The sequence below is a fragment of the Solanum tuberosum genome, unplaced genomic scaffold (genome assembly GCF_000226075.1).
Source record: "Solanum tuberosum cultivar DM 1-3 516 R44 unplaced genomic scaffold, SolTub_3.0 scf00315, whole genome shotgun sequence".
Classification (NCBI taxonomy): Eukaryota; Viridiplantae; Streptophyta; class Magnoliopsida; order Solanales; family Solanaceae; genus Solanum; species Solanum tuberosum.
In genome coordinates this window covers 686684-701461 of record NW_006239239.1, presented here as the reverse complement: position 1 = coordinate 701461, position 14778 = coordinate 686684, and the positions used below count along the sequence as shown (strand labels likewise).

Genomic DNA, 14778 nt, shown 5'->3' with positions numbered 1-14778 from the left:
AAACATAGGTACAATACCAAGGAACATGCATGAAAAATGTGGGGAAGGAATGGAAAAGGTTGGCGTCCTTGGCGCTCTGAGAGGCGCGGGGCGCCAGACCACAAAGTTCAGAGGGCAGTTTGGGGCGCTCTGCTAGGCGCGCCGCCCCAAGGGCTGGACTTCAGAGCCCCCTTTGGGGCGTGCTGGCAGGCGCGACGCCCCAGCCCTTTTTCCCAAAAATCCGACTTTTCCCCCTTGATTATCCAACTATAAAGCCTTTCAACAACAAAGATTCTTCCCCCCAAACACTTAGAATCATCAAAACCCTCAACATACAATAGATTCAACTCAAAAACACCACCGGAGACATACACCAAACCAACAAGAACTTCAACACAACACAACTACAACTTCAACAAACATCACCACAAGATTTCAACAACCACAACTAGATCTTTTCTCGAAATTTAAAACAAGTTTGGTGTGTGGGGGAAAGAACCATCCCAACACTATGAACTCACATACCTAGTAGGGATCACCCCCGACGATATCCACGACGAAACTTTGCTTGATCTTCTCTTTCTCCTCTTCTTCTCCTCTTCACTCACAAACCCTTACTCTCACTCTTATAAAAGGGAAAACTGATTTAAAATCAGTCTAACACCTTAATATATATCCAAAAGGCAAGGCTAGGGAAAAGACCAAAATACCCTTACAATTTCCGGACTAACTTCCCTTACCAACAGCCCAACTTCGAAAGGGCATAACTCACTCATACGAACTCGGAATCGAGTAAACTCAGCGGTGTTGGAAAGATCATTCTACGGGCTTCCCAAAAAAACTGGAACTACACCCAAATCATCCTGAGTTAGGAGTTATGACTGTTCAAAGTTGGCCAAAAACTCACTCTTTCCCATACTTAACTAAATTTTCCAGATTTTTAAATTCTTTCCAAAAATGACTATTTTCAATTCTATGCCTCTTCATAGTTATTTCAAATTGCCGGATGTTACAACATAGGCATCCAAATACTCTTAAATGATGTAAGGAAGGTTGTTTATTATAATGTTTCTCAAAAGGAGACAAGTTTGCAATCACAATGCTAGGTAGTTTGTTGATTATATATACTGCAGTTTTCACACAAGCCCCAGAACTCTAAAGGAACATTAGCTTGGAACCTTATAGCTCTTGTAATCTCTAGAATATGTCTGTGCTTTCTTTCAGCCACCCCATTTTATTAGGGTGTATAAGCCTAAGAAGTTTGATGTACTATGCCTAAACCTTTAAACAAGTCATTACAATTTGTATTCACAAATTCAGTACCATTGTCACTTCTAATAATTTTTACTTGTTTATCAAATTGAGTTCTTATATATGCTAAGAAAGACTTCAAAATGGTACATACACCAGACTTCATTCTTAATAAGAAAACCCAACTCATTCTAGTGTGATCATCCACAACAGTTAAGAAGTATTTAAATCCATCAAATGTAGGCTTTTTATAAGGATCCCATAAATCCATGTGTAACATATCAAAGTTGTTTAAGCTACTGGATGTACTAACAGGAAAAGGCAATCTAGTTTGTTTAGCACAAGGACATACAACACATTTGCTTACAATCTTTGTAATATCAGCTAAACTATGACTTAACAACTTTTTTAGAACAGAACTAGAAACATGACCAAGCCTCTGATGTAGTAACTGAGTATCTATTTTTTCAGTAGTTCTAGCTTTATGCTCAGTGTGTGTAGCTGCTAACACAACTTCTTCCTTATCTATACTGTTGGACAGAATATACAATCCTCCATCCTCTTTACCAATCATCTTCACCTTTCCACTGAAGAGTTCCTGAAATAGGCAAAAGTCAGGGAAAACCGAAGCTGAACAATTCAATTCTTTTGTTAACTTTGTAACATACAAGAGATTGAACTTAAATTGAGGAATGTAAAATACTTCTGAAACTATATTGTTTCCATCTAATGTACTTGACCCTAAATGAGTCACCACAACTTTATCACCATTGGGAAGGTGTACCTTCTTTGGAGTTGCAACCTTACATATGGAATGTCTTTTTAAAAGATTTAAGTCAGCCACAACACGATTAGTGGCTCCTGTGTCTATGATCCAACCTGAACAATTGTTAGAAGCAGCTACTAGAGTAGAGTTCATACCTGCTGCATTTACACAATGTGGAACTTCTGATTTTTTCTCAAGCAACTGCAAAATTTGAGAATATTGGTCTCTAGTCAATGCACACGAGTCCAGTTTACTCTGAGTTCTGAATTCTTCATCACCTCTCATGTGTCCATCTCTTGCATCACTAGAGTTAGTACTGGTACTTGACTTCACACTATCATCAACCTCTCCAGTTACATTGTATGCAGAATTACTACTTCCTTTCTTTTTGAACTTAAAGTCCTGTGGGTATCCAATAATCTTGTAACAATTTTCTCTAGTATGCCCTTTAATCTTGCAAAAATCACACATCAGATTATACCCTTTCTTGAACCTCTATTGAGCCCCACTTGTTCTTGAGTACATGACAGCATCAAATGAACTCTGCAATTTAGCTGGTCCTGTACCTAATACTCCTGCATTAGCTACCACAGATCTCTGATTCTCATCACTCAGAATCATGGAATATGCCTGATTGACAGTAGGTACTAGTTTTAACATAAGAATTTGACTTATTGCTTGCAAGTAAGAGTCATTTGGCCCCATCAAGAATTGAAACAATTTCAGAGTTTGAAGATGCACAACATACTCTTTCGAACCTGCACAAGCACACCCTGGTGCTGGAACTAAGGCCTCAAATTCTTCCCATAGTCCTTTGAGCTTAGTGTAGTAAGCAGACACAAAACTTGTGCCTTGACTTGAAGTTGCAATTTCCTTGTGCAGATTAAAGGTTCTTGACCCATCGATCTTGTTGAATTTTTCAAACAGATCATCCCATACTACTCTAGCATTCGAAGCATACATTATGCCACCTAACAAGCTTTTTGACACATAATTCATGATCCAAGATAACACTATGGCATTGACTCTTTCCCAATTATTTTCTAATCCTAGGAAATCCTCGTTCTTACATGACCCATCAACCATCCCCAACTTGTTCCTCCCTAGCAATGCAATTTTCATTAACCTAAACCAACTGAGTAATTCTCAATTCTAGTCAACTGAAACGATACTATTTGTACTCCACTAACATCAGATGCATGCAGAAACATAGGATGATTGTGATCTATCACAATTGCAGCACCACTACTAGAACCAGTAGGTTGTGCCTGCGAATCTGCAGAATTTGGTGTCATTCTTGAACTGAATCTTCACGTAGTTGATTTGTAATCACTCATGTCGAATAGTCGCAGAATAGTATGAATCAAGCAATGGATTACTTGCTTGAAAGCTCTGATACCATGTAGTTTTATAAAACTTAGAATTAGGGAGAAGAAGAAAAAGAATAATGAGAGTAAGAAGAAGTAATAGAGATCAGGAAGAAGATGAAGTAATCTTTAAAGAAGATGAATCTTGCTAGTGTTAAACACTCTATGCTTTCATTCTTATTATTTCTTCATTTTGTATTCATTATGTATATGTATCTATTTATATACAATAGCTTGTAAGCTTGTAACAAACTAGTAAGGCATAACTAACTTAACTAACAGTTAGTTACTAATCCTAACTAACTTATAATCTTTGCTTATCTTTCAAGTCACTCCTATTAACACTAACAACTCAGTCTCAAACAATTACTAATTTTGTAACATATTGTCACACTCTTCAATATGGTATAATAGGACTGTGCTTGAGCTTCATTGTCACCGTAATAAAAAGAATTTTCACATGTTTGAGTCATAAAAAAGGCCGCACATGAAGGGGCATGTTAAGAAAATACTTTAAGTGCATAAAAGTTTCATGAAGAACCTTCTATTTATGTATGCCTCTAAAAATTACACACTTCTTCCAAAAATTTCAAGAATCAAAGACCCTCTAGAATCAAATGTTACATTAGACAGAACAAGAAGAGCAGAAGGAAATAAGTATAAAGACTCCCGTCTTTTTGTTACCTTAATTATTTGCACCTATAGTGAACAAGCTGTAGCTACACTTGACTTGCCTCATTAAGCAACAACTGTTCCAAGCATTCAACTTGACTTATATTTGATTCACTTGTTCTGCAGCTTTCAAGTGAATAAAAATGGAGAGTACTGCTAGAGACATTTTAAAGGTTAGCATAGCGCCCGATTGAGTAGTACAATTGATGTGTTCTCGATGTCTTCTCGAGCAGAAGACGATGAAGAAGCATTGAAATGGGCTACTATAAGGAGAGGTATATTAAGTGAACAAGGACAGTCTAGAGAAGTTGATGTAACAGATCTTGGATTAGTAGAGAAGAGGAATTTCTTAGAGAGACTTGTCAAAATTGCTGAGGGAGACAATGAGAAGTTCTTGTTAAAGCTCAAACAACGCATTGACAGGTAAAATGGCCTACCTATGATGTCATTTTCGGCGTTTAGACTTAAGATTCTGTCATATCAAATGTTTAAACGCCCGTTCTCTTATGAACTGTCGTAGATACTGAAATAGAGTTCTTTTCCTGATTAATGGTCTAGTAGTAGTACCTACAATTAGATATTTGATATTTGATACTCTTACCTCAATGAATTCTTGGTTTTCGAAGATGACAGAGTTGGTCTTGATCTTCCAAGAATAGAAGTACGCTTCGATCAATTGAGTGTAGATGCAGAAACTAATGTTGGCAATAGAGGTGTACCTACAATATTCAACTTCACAGTTAACATCTTAGAGGTAATTTAATCTGAACTTTTATCAAGCATAAATAGTATTGAAGATATATGCCATTACTTCATGCAAGGTGCTGATCATGCTGTTACTTTGCAAAGGGTTTCTTGAATTCTCTTCATTCTCTTTCAAATACAAAGAGGTCATTGCCAATTCTTCATGAGATCAGCGGAATTGTCAAGCCAGGAAGGTAGGAGACTATTCTGTTAAAAACACTTTCATACTCGGAACAATTTTGAATATCCTCTTCGTTCATAATCTTTCGAGATCATAAAGTAAGAAACATAAGTCACATACAGACTAGAAATTTAATTCAGGCAATCTTGAATTTCATGTCGATGACTTTATGCATTCTTGGCTCTTGCTGAGGCTTTCAAATATCCAAGAGTGTGACATACAATGGTCATGGGATGGCAAAGGGCATCTGCTTATATAAGTCAGAATGATCTTCATATAGGAGAATTAACAGTCAGGGAGACACTAGCCTTCTCCGCAAGATGTCAAGGAGTTGGACCCAGATATGGCCGGAGACATTTTCTCATCTTATGAACTCTGATAATTAAGCAAGTTTCATCTCTAGAATTGGACTGCTGGACATTTTCTTAAAAATTATGTGGAAATGTTAGCTGAGTTGTCTGTGAGAGAGAAGGAAGCAAACATTAAGCCTGATCCTGATGTTGATATCTTTATGAAGGTAAAGACGTCTCAATAAATATTCAGTCTTACTCTTTGTCAATTTTGATGAGAAATGACTCGATTATTGGTTTTTTGTCCAACACGCAGCTTCAATAGAAGGGTAGGATGCTAGTGTTGTAACAGACTATATTCTCAAGGTAAGATGTCATTTCCTGAATTACAAGTTCAATGAAGAAATGTTTCCTGCAATACAAAGTTTCATTCTGCAAATTTTGCAGATATTGGGACTTGACATCTGTGCTGATACCCTCGTTGGAGATGAAATGTTTCAAGGCATTTCAGATGGACAGTAAAAGCGAGTTACTGCAAGTTAGAGCAAAACCTGATGATCCAGAACCTAGCTATAGTAATTAATGGTTGAGGGAATAAATTATCGTACTTGAGGTTCTAAAAAATTGATGATAACATATCATACAGGGGAGACGACGGTTGGACCAGCTAAAGCACTATTCACAGATGAGATTTCAACTGTCTTAGACAGTTCAACAACATTTCAGACAATGAATTCAATCAGGCAATCAATCCACATTCTTCAAGGAACTACTATGATCTTACTCTTGCAGCCTGCACGAGAAACTTATAACTTAGTCGGTGACATAGTTCTATCAGATGGACAAATTGCTTACCAAGGTCCACATGAAAACATCTTAGGGTTCTTTGAGTACATGGGATTCAAATGCCCTGAAAGGAAAGGAGAAGCTGATTTCTTACTAGAAGTAAGCCTCATTCACAGCTGAGTTTGTTTAGTATTCCCAATCGCGGAACATTTCAGGTTTCTGATTAAGTCTTTTTGTGTTAATATCAGGTGACATCACGGAAGGAGCAAAAGCAATACTGGGCTAATCGAGATGAACCTTATAAGTTTATTACTTTGAGGGAATTTTCAGACAAGTTCCAGTCTTTTCACATTGGACAGAAGCTAGGGGATGAGCTTGGTGTTCCTTTTGACAAATCCAAGAGCCACCCTGCTGCTCTAACCACACAGAGTTATGGTGTTAGCAAGAAGGAATTACTGAAAGCTTGCTCAGCTAGAGAATTCCTTCTTATGAAGAGGAATTCATTCATCTATATATTCAAGATAGTACAAGTGAGTAACATTTAAAAGAATTGAAAAAAAAATTACCCTTTTAAGCTGTTGAATACTAATCTTGAGGTAAACAAAACATTCTGTTCTACTTTCCAGCTTATCATAATGGATTTCATAACAATGACACTATTCCTACGAACGGAGCTGCACAAGAATACAGCAAGGGATGGGGGTGTTTACTTGGGTGCACTGTTTTTTTGCTGTAATGATGATTATGTTCAATGGATACTCAGAACTTGCCCTCAGTATTATGAAGCTTCCAGTCTCTACAAACAGCGCGATTTTCTCTTCTTTCTTGCATGGGCATATGCTCTGCCTACATGGATTCTTAAGATACCAATCACACTTGTAGAAGTTTGCATTTGGGTGTGTATGACTCATTATGTTGTAGGATTTGATGCAGTTAGTGGGAGGTAAAAAATCAGTCTTTTTCATTCCTATGCAACAGTGTCTTCAGTTCCCAATCTGATGGAGACTGATTCACAATTTGCAGGTTTTTAAAACAGATATTGCTTCTTACATGTGTTAACCAGATGGCCTCGGCACTATTTCGCTTATTAGCAGCTCTTAGAAGAAATCTAAGAGTTGCAAACACATTCGTATCATTTGCACTACTTACAGTTATGGTTATGGGTGGATTCGTTGTATCTAGAGGTAAAATTTCATGCAGTGTTGAGAAACTGCACAAAATGTCATTGCTGTCAATGAATTTCTCGGGAAGAGTTGGGTGCATGTAGGTAAGAGATTATGAACTTCTATTAAAACGAAAAAACTGTCAAGGCTGCATTATTGAAAGTTGACCTTTTCTTTGGTTTGCAGGTTCCTCCAAACTCCGCAGATACCTTAGGTGAAACACTCTTAAAATTGTGTGGACTCTTTCCATCTGCAAGTTGGTATTGGTTAGGAGTAGGAGCTCTTCTTGGATATATATGTTTTTGCTCTTCAATTTCCTTTTTTCAGTGGCCCTAACTTATCTCAACCGTAAGGATTCAGAAACTCGTGTTATGCAACCTATTCTCTATACCATCTATAGAAGGAATACACATTGACTAAGTGGGAGAGCTATTTGTGCAGCTTTTGGGAAACCTCAGCCAATTCTATCTGAAGAAACTGTGACAGACAGGATAGCCAACACAAGGGGTGGGGCTACTGAATTATCAACAGTAGAAAGGAGATCTTTTGATATATATAGTTTACAAAAACGCAGGAGGAAATGAAGTTCTACGAAGTGCATCTTCCAGGTTTATGTCTTCAAGAGTAGAAAGCATCAACGAGGCCGATGCAAACAGGAACAGCAAAAGAGGAATGATTCTTCCTTTTGAGCCCCTTTATATAGCTTTTGATGATATCAGATATGAGGTAGATATGCCACAGTAAGTTGCAGTATTACTCATTAGAAAATTTAGTATTATAACTGTTTGAAACTACTTCACAAGCAAATGCTGCAGATGATAAAAGCTCTACTTGTTTTGATCTAATTTTCTATCCTGCACAAAATAAAAGTAATGATGTGACTCCAGGAAATGAAAGCTCAGGGTATTACTAAGGTTCAGCTTGAACTCTTGTAAGGCGTAAGTGGTACTTTTTGACTTGGAGTTTTGACAGCTTTATGGGTGTTACTGGAGGTGGTAAGACCACCCTGATGGATGTCTTAGCCGGAAGTAAAACTGGTGGACACATAGAAGGAAGCATCACTATATCAGGGTACCCCAAGAAGCAAAAACATTTGCTCGAATAGCAGGATACTGTGAGCAAACTGTCATTCATTCACCACATGTGACAGTATATGAATCCCTGCAATATTCTGCTTGGCTTCAGTTGCCTCAGGAAGTTGACACTGCAACTAGAAGGGTAAATTTAAGAAATAAGAAAAATCACTCAGGTAATGCTTATAGAAACTAGCTCCTAAACTAGATATTGATGCTGCAGATGTATATTGAAGAGGTCATGGAGCTTGTAGAGTTAACCCCATAAAGAGAATTAGTCGTTGGAGTGAATGGTCTATCAACTGAATAGCAAAAGAGACTTACAATTGCAGTTGAGCTTGTTTCCAATCCTTCCATTATATTCATGGATGAACCAACCGCAGGACTAGATGCTAGGGCAGCTGCAATAGTGATGAGGACGGTGAGAAATACAGTAGATACTGGTCGAACAGTGGTATGCAACCATTCATCAGCCAAGCATCGACATATTTGATGCTTTTGATGAGGTGAATACATTTTCTTTGTTTAATTTAAATAATTTTATTTAGAGACAAACAACTTAATTCTTCTACAACAAACTCTGCAGCTGCTACTTCTAAAATGGGGAGGTGAAGAAATATATGTCAGTCCCCATTAGCACGCCATTCTACTCAGCTTATTAAGTATTTCGAGGTGAGAAAAATATAGATAAGATAATTGGCATCATAATGCTGGCTAGGTACTAAAACAAATAGCTCTTTTCTCTTTTGCCTCAGGGAATTGATGGAGTACCTTAGATAAAAGAAGGTTATAATCCTGCAACATGGATGTTGGAGATCACTACTGCAGCACAAGAAGGGCACTTCTTGGAATTGACTCTGCAGAATTGTACAAGAACTCAGAGTTGTGTAAGTATGGAATTCTTTTTGAAACTTTAGTTGAAACTGAACAGAACTTGACATGTTTAATCATGATTCTAAAAGTAGACTCGTTTACCACATAATTTAGGAGAAACAAAGCATTAATTAAGGAACTAAGTGTGCTATCCCCACGGTCAAAAGATTTATACTTCCCTACAAAGTACTCTCAGTCTTTCTTCACACAATGCATAGCTTGCCTCTGGAAACAGCACTGATCAGTGATCATACTGGAGAAATCCTCCATACACGGCAATCAGGCTTCTGTTTACAATCTTCGTTGCTCTGATGTTTGGAACAATATTCTGGGATCTTGGCTCCAAGAGGTAAAGAGGAAAAAAATAAAAAGATACACTACAAGAACTGCTCCTGATTTTCAAGACATTTGTTTCTCTTAGTTTCAGGTCTAATGTTTTGCTTGCACCAAATTTCAGGGGAAGGCAATGAGATCTTTTCAATGCCATAGGTTCTATGTATGCTGCTGTTATGTTTCTTAGTGTGGAAACTTCTTCAGCAGTTCAGCGAATCATCTCCATCGAGAGAACAGTTTTCTATAGGAAAAGAGCAGCTGGGATGTATTCAGCTCTACCTTATGCTTTTGGGAAGGTACAGATTCATATTCCTCGATGGATTGGCACTGATTCCTTCAAAATCTTGGAAACCTTCTGATGCCTAAAGGATAAACTGTCATGTCCTGCAGTCGCGGAAGCATCTTATATTAAGGGGTGTCATTTAGCCATACACCATTTGAAAATAATACAAAGTAAAAATCAATTTTGTGACAGAGAGTAAAATACTTAGAACCATCGAAGTCCCTGACATCCACACATTTGCAAGATGAACCTTTACATATATATGAGCACTTCTTGTTGAAAATTCCGTGTACTCCACTGATATCCTAGTACCATAACCTCTATTAACCATCATCATGGAATATTTTTGGTTATGCAGATTATGATTGAGCTCCCTTACCTATTCATCCAGACAATGATATATGGAGTCATAGTATATGCCATGATAGGATATGAGTGGACAGTTACCAAGTTCTTTTGGCATATGTTCTTCCTGTACTTCACCTTGCTATATTTTACGTTTTCTGGGAGGTAATCATATGACAGAAGTTCCCTTTTTTTCTTTTCACCATTTTTTCCCTGCTCAATTTAAGAATGGAAAACTTTATTTCATATGCATTTATATACTCTGTATACAAACACAAACATTTGCACTACTCTGGATATAGAATATGGAAACTGAAAGCACTACGGCCGCTAACAACAAATACTTGCAAGGTAAAAAATATTTAGAAACTATATATATAAGAAAATGATAAATCAACCACTTAAAAGATGAACACATAACTTTCTTGCTCAATAAGACCAAAAGAAAGTTCAAATTCCTACATGGTCATTCTCAGTATAATCTGTAGTCTAATGAAACTCAGCTGTAGATTCCCATACACAAGAAGACATAATCATTCGAAGTGCGGCAATCATTCAGAATCCATATAGTGAATTTCAAAAGCTCCAGCATGAACATAGCACAAGCATACAAACTCGCACACAATGCGGATTCAGTTCTCAATTGAAATATATACATGGGATTATTCAAAAAACACAAAAAAAAAAACACATCTCATAAGGTACTGCCAACTGGATGATAGACTTAAGTTCTTCAATTCACTACCGCAACATCCGATCGAAGACATATGAGTCCACTGGAGCATCTCCTGCAATCTGAAGTGATGAGACAGCCTGTGCTGCAAGAAGCTCAGCAGAAATTCTTTGAACCTCCCAATTCCCTTCATCAAACCATTGATGGTGAACATTCCCTACCCAAGGTACAGAAGACACCATCCACGCGGTATTTTCCTGCTCATTCCACATGCATCCATCTCCATTGGGACCAGACACCCACTGTGTTCCTTCAACTGAATATATTGAGAGGTCTTGATGAGGAAGCATTGCTCTTTCTCCACCCATAAAAAGGTCAAAATTTCTAGCAAGATCCCATTGGTTGACTTCTTTATCCTTCTTAAGCAAAAGCTCACATGAATCATCTGATTCTTCACCTACCAAGACATGCAGAGCAACTGCCTCAGCAATCGCAGCACCCTCTTCATCAAGCTTTTGCTGTTCTTCTTTCTTTTTCTGTTTCTTCTTTTCCAATTCTGAGCGAATGGCAGCTGAAGTAGCCAAGGCTTTCTCTAAGCGCCTCTTTTTTTTCTCAGCCTGCTTAATTCGATCCATCTCATCCTTTACTTGCTTCTTCTTCCCTTTTCTAACAGCAGGCGAAGCTTTAGCACATTCCATCTTGTTGACAAATTTTGAGATCTACTGTCCCTAGACCTTCTCGAATTTCCTTTTGTTACAAGTTTCTTTAAGAGGTATACATTATCTCTACAACTATTTATTTCTCTTTCCTTTTATATCCTGTTATTAATACTATAGCGAAAACTAATGATTCCAAATATGAAAAACTATTATGAAACCAGTATACTAAAATTATACCTACACCCACTCAGGTATGAAGGAATACCTCATTTTGCGCACAATACAATCCCAAACAGAAACAACAGGAGAATGAAGAAGAGAAGACTGGTAAGCATTCACAAGCCTGTCTCTCACCATTCTTCCCGGTTTCCCACAACCCTTGCATTTATCCATAACCCAACAAATACCAAACTAATATCGTGACTGAAATTTGATAAAGTATCTGTTCCACTCTTTTTCAAATGACTCCCATGGCCTTCCCTCCTATAAGCGGACAAAAGAAACTTAGTATGTACATAAACTGTATTAGAATGACAATATTTTCACAACACAACTAATAAAGACTATACCACATCATAAGTCTCACAAAAAGAACCACACAAATGAAATATCATCATGACTCGTGAGCCTCCATAAGCAAGATGCTTTACAACATTTTTTTTTATAATGCGAAAGATGCTTTACAACAATTAACTTGCTTATCACGAGAACTCTTTGACTAGATATAACTAACATCTCCACCACCACCACAGCAACAGCTAGAAAGATAGGACATGAACAGATTAATCGCAACATTAACAAGTGATTCTTTCTTGGGTGGAACAAATGCAGGTAGTCAACCAAAGCCAGCCATTGAGTATATTTCAAAATTGACGGCTGGGATTAACGTTCACCCCAAGATATGTAGCTTAACAAAGCATTAAAGTCCTCATACAAGCAAGGAATCTGGGTAAACAGCACACAAAATAGCCTTAGTTCTCCAACTAATTCACTTTGATCATTTGCAGGGACTAAATCCTCCATAATTCCGCTGTTCAATGTTAAGAACACCAGGAATTTTTAAGAGCTCTGGTATCAGCTAAGTATCTTGAAATTTCATTATGCATTATAATTTAACCCTTTCAATGAAAAACAAAGGAAAAACCCACTCATACTTTTAACTTAGTTGTTTCATAAAACAACAATTTATACACTCGTTGTGGAGTAAGTGTGAAAGTTCAAACGAAAAGAGAAAAGATGCGCTGAAGCGCGGTTTGGCAAAAACTCAAACTTTACTGTTTTCTTTATAAGAGAAAAGACCCAATTTGTTTTCATGCAACAATAAGCTAGCAATCAGTAGCTGAATTAGTACACTTCTTTCCAAATTAAATTAGCTAGCCATATGTAGCTGAATTAATCATAAATCTCTAATTGTTCCACAAATAATTAGATAGCACACAGTTTCCTAAAAGAAAAAATAGGGGCCTGGGACTCAGTAAGTAACTTGAGAAAAACCTAATTGTTTCATAACAGCATAAGTTAGTATTCGCAGTTGGAACTAGCTCACTGTTTTCCCAATCAAGAACACCATTAGAGAGCGGGGCAAGGAAGTAATTGAAGAAACCCCAATTTCACAAAATTGAAATCATCTTAAGATGCTACTGGAAATCCAATTCAACATCAATAATCATACATAAACAACAAAAAGAAGAAAAACCCCAATTCAATTTAGTTCATATCCAAATTAAAAATGTAATTTTGATAATCCTACTCGACCCACATCCAAAAGCCTCAATTTTTACCAAAATCAACCACTGTTACACGATAATATGATCAGATCGAACATACCCACGAGCCACACAGATCTTAATTCAACATAAATCATAGACTAAAAAAATTTAAAAAAAAAACAGACCTGTCGGAGATAGCCACCAACCAAGAACTCTGCCAGCGCAGGTACAACAGAAATAAAGAGACGATGATATATATATGTATCGATCTAATGATAAGGCACTCGAAATACAACACAAAGGAGGAAGGAAAAAAAAAGCTCTATAAGAAATGAAAGTGAAATTTAAGGAGAAGTGGTAGCATGAAATTGCTAAGAGAAGAAGAAAGGGTAAAATCGTAAATATAGATAACAAAGGTTGGACTCGTGGAAGATAATGTATGGTTAATCTAGAATTTGTGACCTTTCTAGTGATGAATGGACACATGGAAGAACAGCTATGATGAACTGTATCACCAATAGATGTGGTGCACCGAATAGGCGAATAGAGTTGTCCTTCAGATTTTGGATTCAAGCTCTAAATATGAAAAAGTAATTTGGTAGAGTGTTTTTTTTTTAATGGGGCTCTACTTTCCGTGAATCTATAATAAACAGTTTCAATGCAGATATCAAACACTGAATGAGAAAAAACCGATGATGAAACATATGAAATTTGAGCCGTTGGACTTTGTTGATTTATTTTTTCTTAAGTGGGACCTATTCAAGAAAATTATTGTGTGTTTCATCTTATCTTAGTAGTACTTGTAAGTAATTTGTGTTTGATTTGGATTTGGAAACATTGCACCTACACGTAAACACATTTTGGTAGTGTTTAAAGCAAAATAGACAAGTCAAACAGTGCAAGAGAAAAAAGAATCTTCCAACATAAATGACACATTCTAGTTATGACAGTCAAGATGAACAATACGAAATTACAAATTTTCTATGCAAGTCTACAAAAGTTGTTGTAGAAACAAATAATAACATTTGCTAACTAGTAAGATTAGATTTGCATCATCTTACCTCCCTAGAAACCAAGATCCAAATATTGTTGTAGTTATTCCTCTTTTTCCTAACTTAAAGTCTTATCTCCTTCACCACAGTTTCGTGTCTACTCTATCCTTTGTCATTTTTCTCAACTCCTTCTCGAACTCGGAGTAGCTTCACTACCTTGATTAATCATCTCTATTTTTCCTCTTCATTATCACAAAATTAATAACTTCATTTTTCATCCTCACATTCTCATGGCCATGGACGATCCTCAGAACTCATCCTTCATAGCAATTCAGTCAATCTTCAATAATCAATTAGTTAAATATTTTACAAAACATCTACCAACAAACTTTCATTCAAACATCACTAAGATAAAAATAAAAACTTCACAATAACACAAAAAACAGATCATTATAATATATTATATATTAATTAATTATACATTATATATATACTATATGCACTAAGTACTTTTTCGCTCCCATTATCATTGTATATAATGTGCATAATTTATTATATATTATATTCAATATATACTCATTAAGTATACAACAATGATATATTAAAGATATATAGTTTGAATACAATCATCTCTTCATT

The 14778-nt window shown here is 36.6% G+C and overlaps 3 protein-coding genes across 4 annotated transcripts; 1 reads left to right on the top strand and 2 right to left on the bottom strand.

Annotated features, from left to right (window-relative positions):
• Nucleotides 1-1765: 1765 nt before the first annotated feature.
• Nucleotides 1766-2497, bottom strand: LOC107063184 (uncharacterized). Its single transcript, XM_015314721.1, has 2 exons — nucleotides 2152-2497; nucleotides 1766-1828 (listed from the first exon to the last, which is right to left on the bottom strand). Exons 1-2 carry the CDS (start codon nucleotides 2465-2467, stop codon nucleotides 1794-1796), a joined length of 351 nt encoding a protein of 116 aa, XP_015170207.1. The 5' UTR covers nucleotides 2468-2497; the 3' UTR covers nucleotides 1766-1793.
• A 2905-nt stretch (nucleotides 2498-5402) lies between these two features.
• LOC102587005 (pleiotropic drug resistance protein 1-like) lies at nucleotides 5403-8304 on the top strand. The gene is made up of 10 exons (XM_015314714.1): nucleotides 5403-5477; nucleotides 5698-5752; nucleotides 5897-6195; nucleotides 6285-6566; nucleotides 6663-6979; nucleotides 7060-7288; nucleotides 7386-7455; nucleotides 7641-7706; nucleotides 7774-7939; nucleotides 8172-8304. The coding sequence occupies exons 1-10, from the start codon at nucleotides 5403-5405 to the stop codon at nucleotides 8302-8304; spliced, it is 1692 nt and encodes a 563-aa protein (XP_015170200.1).
• Nucleotides 8305-10584: 2280 nt separating this feature from the next.
• Nucleotides 10585-13507, bottom strand: LOC102582801 (uncharacterized). Of its 2 annotated transcripts, none has more exons than XM_006360137.2 (2): nucleotides 13333-13502; nucleotides 10585-11921 (listed from the first exon to the last, which is right to left on the bottom strand). In XM_006360137.2, the coding sequence occupies exon 2, from the start codon at nucleotides 11475-11477 to the stop codon at nucleotides 10848-10850; it is 630 nt and encodes a 209-aa protein (XP_006360199.1). In that variant the 5' UTR covers nucleotides 11478-11921; nucleotides 13333-13502; the 3' UTR covers nucleotides 10585-10847. The 2 variants fall into 2 exon arrangements, with proteins under 2 accessions (XP_006360199.1, XP_015170211.1); XM_015314725.1 differs by having other exon boundaries at nucleotides 11442-11921; nucleotides 13333-13507.
• Between the last annotated feature and the right edge of the window lie 1271 nt (nucleotides 13508-14778).

What these genes read in the sequence shown, in the direction of transcription:
- LOC102587005 (XM_015314714.1), top strand. Translation starts at nt 5,403, where the DNA reads ATGTTAGCTGAGTTGTCTGTGAGAGAGAAGGAAGCAAACATTAAGCCT. An exon ending in ATGTTGATATCTTTATGAAG is followed by an intron (nt 5,478 to 5,697) that starts GTAAAGACGTCT and finishes CAAATTTTGCAG; the next exon opens with ATATTGGGACTTGACATCTG. An exon ending in CAATGAATTTCTCGGGAAGA is followed by an intron (nt 7,289 to 7,385) that starts GTTGGGTGCATG and finishes TTTGGTTTGCAG; the next exon opens with GTTCCTCCAAACTCCGCAGA.
- LOC102582801 (XM_006360137.2), bottom strand. Translation starts at nt 11,477, where the DNA reads ATGGAATGTGCTAAAGCTTCGCCTGCTGTTAGAAAAGGGAAGAAGAAG.
- LOC107063184 (XM_015314721.1), bottom strand. Translation starts at nt 2,467, where the DNA reads ATGTGTGATTTTTGCAAGATTAAAGGGCATACTAGAGAAAATTGTTAC. An exon ending in ACATTGTGTAAATGCAGCAG is followed by an intron (nt 1,829 to 2,151) that starts GTATGAACTCTA and finishes TGCCTATTTCAG; the next exon opens with GAACTCTTCAGTGGAAAGGT.